General features: G+C 54.8%; 1 protein-coding gene across 2 annotated transcripts; it reads right to left on the bottom strand.

Annotated features, from left to right (window-relative positions):
• Positions 1–637: 637 nt before the first annotated feature.
• PYCR2 (pyrroline-5-carboxylate reductase 2) lies at positions 638–5,470 on the bottom strand. Of its 2 annotated transcripts, none has more exons than XM_003411029.4 (7): positions 5,341–5,470; positions 5,007–5,077; positions 3,074–3,253; positions 2,751–2,972; positions 2,447–2,539; positions 2,104–2,267; positions 638–1,561 (listed from the first exon to the last, which is right to left on the bottom strand). In XM_003411029.4, the coding sequence occupies exons 1-7, from the start codon at positions 5,405–5,407 to the stop codon at positions 1,396–1,398; spliced, it is 963 nt and encodes a 320-aa protein (XP_003411077.1). In that variant the 5' UTR covers positions 5,408–5,470; the 3' UTR covers positions 638–1,395. The 2 variants fall into 2 exon arrangements, with proteins under 2 accessions (XP_003411077.1, XP_010589368.1); XM_010591066.3 differs by lacking the exon at positions 5,341–5,470 and adding an exon at positions 5,274–5,331.
• Between the last annotated feature and the right edge of the window lie 561 nt (positions 5,471–6,031).

Genomic DNA, 6,031 nt, shown 5'->3' with positions numbered 1-6,031 from the left:
TGTGTAAGCTTTCAACTGAAAACACAATAAAATGTTATTTAAAAAAAAAAAAAAAAGAACAGCCCACCTGCCCCTGGGACAAGGCAGCAAGTTCCTGGAGACAAATGCTAGGCTTACCAGCCCACGAGGAAACCTCAGGCTTAGCCTGGTTTGTGGATGGCACAGCCAGCCTCAGCTTCTGGAAGGCAGGGAGCTGGTGGCTAAGAACACAGATGCCTCCACCAGCAACCAGCAGTAGGACAAGGTGACTGCTTCTCTCCAGGCCTCGCATCTTCTATGAAAGTGAGGAGAGGCAGCAGCCTGCCCCAGAGGACACGTGTGAGCACTTAGTGTGCAGCCCCATGCTGGGCAGACAGTGGGCCAACAAAACAGGCAGAGTTATTGTGTCCAGGCTGCCGGTCCCCCTCCCCGGGACACTTGGCTCTTCTCTGCCATCAGCTTGGCCATCCAGAACACAATCTCCCAACCCTGATGGGGGTGGGATAGAGCAAGAGTTTCATCACATCCCAGCCTGGCCTGCTTCCTCTCACCCCGACTGCTTGCCCTTCGACAACATTCCCCCAGAGAAACAGGGAGAACCTAAGAGCTTCAAGTGTTCTAGAATGATGACTTAGTAACAGGCATAAAAAAAAGTAGAAAAGCAAGAAAATAAAGCTTTATTAAAACAGCTAAATGTAACAGCTCTGAACAGCACTTTTTAAACGGCACATCTATGGAGTAAGAGACACAAATAAAACCAAAACCAAACCCGTTGCCGTTAAGTCGATTCGTACTCATAATGACCCTACAGGACAGAGAACTAACTACCCCATAAGGTTTTCAAGGAGCGGCTGGTGGATTTGAGCTGCTGACCTTTTGGGTGGCAGCTATAGCTCTTAACCACAATGCCACCAGGGCTCCATACAAGGATAGTCTAATTTGGTACATTTCTGATCGACTGTGAAATTCTAAGTTGCTTACTTCTTTTCCCTTTATGAATTCAAAGAGAAAAATCCATACCACAGTTTCATCTCTCACTTCCTTATTTGACATCGAAACTGACCCTGTATTAGGCTACAATGTACCCTAGTTAAAGTCCTCCCCAGACTTTCCTGTCTGGCTGGGGCTGAAGTCCAGCCTCTCTCTCTGCCAACACTGGAGGTGTGCAGGGTTCATCTGGCTTCCAGCACCCACCACCCCTCTGGAGCATCTTTCCACATGGGACAGGACAGGTAACCAGTGCCGCTTATCAGAATGGGCTGATCTGAACAGGTTTAAGGAGGTTTTTATCACAAGAACCTGGAAGCTACCAGAGGCTGCCCTTGGCATACATGACTGGGGACTGGGTGTGCGTGTGTGGGTGGGACAAGGCCCCTCAGCTGAGGGCCCTGGACCACAGAGCAGGTGGAGGCTGCCTTAGCCCTTCTTGCCTCCCAGGGCTGGGCTTCTTGTGAGGAGCGTCCTTGGGTTGGAGGGGGTCAGCGTGGACACTGTGGACGATTCCTGCTTCACTCTGTCCAGGAGGGTCTTCTTGAGGGCAGCTGGAGAGATCTTTTCTTGGTCAGCCATGGACTGTAGCTCCCTGCAGACAAAGCCCCCGAAGCGATGAAGGAGGAGGGCAATAAACCTTAGAGCCAAGGCTGCATGAAGCTTCCCCAGCCACACAACCTCCAACCCTCATTAATCTCGTTAACACATTAGAATCCCAAACCGAACGCTTCCCCCAAGCTTCTTAGAAGTGCTATTTAAGTATGTACATACAGGTTTTATTTATCTTGTTTGATCTAAGTGTATCTGTGGTCAACCTGCTCCAGAGTCACAGACTTGAGGTTGGGTTCTACCTCCACTGACCTTGGGCAAATTGTTTCTAAGCTTGAACGCCCTTATCTACACATCAAAGCTAATCCCAGCCATCAGAGCTGTGTGGAGAATTAAATGAAACGATGCCTGCAAACCCTTAGCCTATACAAAGTCTAATAAGTAGTGGTTATTAACCTCAGCACAGGTCCCAGAACTGCTAATGGGACCCAAGGTGGCAAGTTCTACAGACGGTGCCCAGCCTGGACCTGGGGCTGGTGAGAAGTGGAGGGACTGGGGCTGGGAAGGAGAGCGAGCTAGACCCACCGTGTTCGGATGCAGGAGGCCTCAACGGCATTGATGAGCAGGGACCGGAAGCCCCCACTCTCCAAGAAGTGCAAGGCGTGGATGGTGGCACCCCCAGGGGAGCAAACATTGTCCTTGAGCTGGCCTGGGTGCTCCTCTGAATCCAGCAGCATCTTGGCAGCTCCCTATGGCAGGAAGGGGCCATTAGAGGAGAAGGCTGCTGATACATGCTGGGACAGGCTCCTACAAGTCCACTGTTCCTCCCCAACCCTGATCCCAGCTCCCCAACAAACCAACCCCTGGCCCCAGCTCTGTGACTCTCTGGAACCCATTCCACACCTTGGATGTGAGAGGAGATACTGACCAGCAAGGCCTGGGCCCCTAGTCGGACTGCCAGGCGCCGCGGGAGGCCCATCTTCACCCCGCCATCAGCCAATGCATCCAGGGCCATGAAAGCCTGTGGAGACACTCTGTGAGCCCCAGGCACCAGGCCAGGGCTAGAGGGCATTCCCCAGGGTCTACTTTTCCTGATGACTGGAACTAGCTCTAAGGAGTCAGCTTCTACCACACAGCTGTACCAAGAGGTGGGTGACCCCAGACAAGCCTGCCTGCCAGCCCATCTGCTCCGACAGGCTCCCAGGAAGGTCAAGAAAGCGTGAGAGCCTCACGTAGGCAGGACCGCTGCCGCTGAGCCCCGTGACGGCGTCAATCAGGTCCTCCTCCACCTCGGTGCAGAAGCCCACGCTGCTCATGAGCTGCTCCAGGAGGTGCCCATCCTCCACCAGGGCATGAGTGCCCGTGGCGTACACGGTGGCACCCTCCCGCACCACCACAGGCGTGTTGGTCATGCAGCGAATCACCTTGGGGGCCGGCTGGAAAGCCATCAGCTTCTGCAGCAAAGAAGACGACTAAGCAAGTTGCCAGGGCATAGCTCCTCACAAGCATCCACCCATTCACGGCCACCCTCCTCACACAAGGCTGAGACAGGCACCTTCTCCACGGAGTTGATGGTGACACCGGCCGCACAGGAGACCACGATGTGCCTGTCCTTGACATCGGCTCCGATCTCATCCAGGATAAAGGGGATGATGTGTGGCTTCACCGCCAGGAACAGGACATCACTGTTGAGCACCGTCTCCTTGTTGCTGCGGGTCAGATGCACACCCAGCTTCTGCAGGAGGAGACAGCAGTGCTCACAGTGCTGGGCAGCTGTGTGCACTCAACCCACCCCAGGAGCAGCTGAAGCCTGCCAAGCCCACTCTGCCAGTTGCAGCCTTGCCCACTCAGGGTTCAGCTCCTACCCCAATTGGCACAGTTTTCCATTGCTACTACTGGACAAATGAGCAAGGAACTGGCCTCAACCAGCTTCTTCGTGGTAACCAGGAAGTGGTTGTCCTCCAACCCCCATCAATCCTCAGGCACCCAGGGGACCCTCTGTTAAGGAAAAAGGCTCCATAGTTGGAAAGTGGCCTGGGGAAAGGGAAAGGTAAAATGCTGGTGCCTGTGGCTGTTAGAAGGGCCAAGTCAGGTCCTTTCCCAATGCCTGCAACCTGTTCATCAGACCACACAGCCTCCGTGTGGACCCCGGGTTGGACCACTGGAGGACACCCACCACTCTAGGACTCCAGACTTGAAGCAGGGACCTGTAGTGGTAGGGACATCATCCCATCCTAGACACGGCCTTGCCTGTCCCCTACCTCATTAGCCATCCTCTCCCTCATTGCCCAGGTGTCATGGATTGAATTATATCCCCCCAAAAATGTGTCTATCAACTTGGTTAGGCCATGATTCCCAGTATTCTGTGGTTGTCCTCCATTTTGTGGTTGTAATTTTATGTTAAAGAGGATTAGGGTGGGATTGTAACACCCTTACCAGATCACATCCCTGATCCAATGTAAAGGGAGTTTCCCTGGGGTGTGGCCTGCACCACCTTTTATCTTAACCCAGTGCCCTATAGGACAGGGTAGAACTGCCCCACAGAGTTTCCAAGGAGCGCCTGGTGGATTCGAACTGCCGACCCTTTGGTTAGCAGCTGTAGCACTTAACCACTATGCCACCAGGGTTTCCCCTTTTATCTTACAAGACATAAAAGAAAAGGGAAGCAAGCAGAGAGTTGGGGACCTCACACCACCAAGAAAGCAACATGGGGAGTGAAGGGCATCCTTTGGATCCGGGGTCCCTATACCTGATAAACTCCTAGTCCAGGGCAAGACTGGTGAGAAAGACCTTCCTCTCGAGCTGACAGAGATAGAAAGCCTTCCCCTGGAGCCGGCACCCTGAATTCGGACTTCTAGTCTAATGGACTATGAGAGAATAAATTTCTCTTCATTAAAGCCACCCACTTGTGGTATTTCTGTTATAGCAGCACTAGATGACTAAGACACCAGGTTTTGGGGGAAGATTTGACATACTGTTTTCAGAGAGAAGAGCAACTAACTAACCATGTTCTTTCCCAATGTGTTCATTCACACCTCACAACAATTCGGCAAAGTAGCTATTGTCTTTATTTTATAAATTAGGACACTGGGCCTCAGAAGGGCTGAGGACTTTAAGCTCAAAGAGCTGGTCAATGGAGAAAAATGAATACCTACTATGTACCAGGAATCCCTGGGTGGTGCAAACAGTTAACATGTTCGGCTGCTAACAGAAAGGTTGGAGGTTCAAATCCACCCAGAGGCACCTGGGAAGACAGGCCTGGCCATCTGCTTCCCAAGATCAGCCACCGAAAACCCTACAAAGCGCAGTTCTACTCAGACACACATGGGGTAGCCAAGAGTTGGAGTTAAACTGATGACAACTGGTTTTTACTAGGTGTTCCCGTAGGTGCTTTCCGGACATAATTACCTCATTTAATCCTCCACCTGCTCAGGCCACCCTACTCCTGGGCCCCCACGCTCGCCCCTACCCCCTCCTGCCCCACCTACCCTGAGCGCCGACACCGTGGGCAGATCCATTTCGGGGGAGCTGGCTATTATCTTGTGAGCGGACAAGATGCCTGCAGAAGACAGAGCTTTTCCACCAGCTGTCCCATCCTCCCCCTGGGAAAACACAATCAAAACCCACCACCTCCCTCCCCTCGCAAGTCCTTTCTGCGGACAGAAGACTAAGATTCGCTGCCTTAACAAGAGTCTTCTTCCACCCCCCAAATGTGAACTCCTCACTCATTCATTCATTCACTCATTCATTCTCACCGGGTGAAGCCTGTTCACCGACCAGACTTAGGGGCCGCCGGCATCCGCTCCCGCCCCACGCCCTCACCTGCGGCCGTGAAGCCGCGCGCCAGCGCACAGGCCAGCTGGCCAGCGCCGATGAAGCCCACGCTCATGGCCCCGGGCGCCTCGTCTCCTGGGCAGCCGCAGGAACCCTCGCAGCGCCGGCCCGGAGGTACTACCGGAAGGGCGGGGAGTGCGGGGACCCAGCAGGCAGTGCGGCCGAGGGAGCCGGAGCCAGGGAGTTCCGGGGCGTTTCCGGGTTGGGGCGGGGCTGGGCTCAGCCGGCGCCGGGGCGCCAACACGGGAATACTCGCAGGGACCCGACGCACCCTGCGGAGGATCTCGCGACGCCTTCCCGCTCGCTCGCTGACACGCAGGCTGCGCACGGCGCCGCAGGGCCCCACGTGGCCCGCCCACCCGGGCTGCCAATCCGCGGCCGGTAGCTCGGAGCGGGCCAATGGGCAGCCGGGCCGAGGCCGTGTGCCCGCCTCCGCTTGGGGTCAGAGGGTAGAGCCTCAGACAACACGTGGTGAATTCGGGATTCCGGCCTCGCGTGCGGGCCGTGTACCTGCCGGCCGGGGCCTTTCCTTTCCAAGAGCCGAGGTGCCGATGTCTTTTCTGTGGCTAGCCGTCAGCCACTCTTCATTGCCAAGAGAACTTCTCCAAATGGCCGATCCGAGGGGCTACCAGAGAGCCTCCTGGTCGGAGGTCGGACAGGGGATCATGAAGACCTGTGG

Source organism: Loxodonta africana, chromosome 25 (genome assembly GCF_030014295.1).
Source record: "Loxodonta africana isolate mLoxAfr1 chromosome 25, mLoxAfr1.hap2, whole genome shotgun sequence".
NCBI lineage: Eukaryota > Metazoa > Chordata > Mammalia > Proboscidea > Elephantidae > Loxodonta > Loxodonta africana.
Note: the sequence above shows the minus strand (reverse complement) of the source record. Positions and strands in the feature narration are given on the sequence as shown.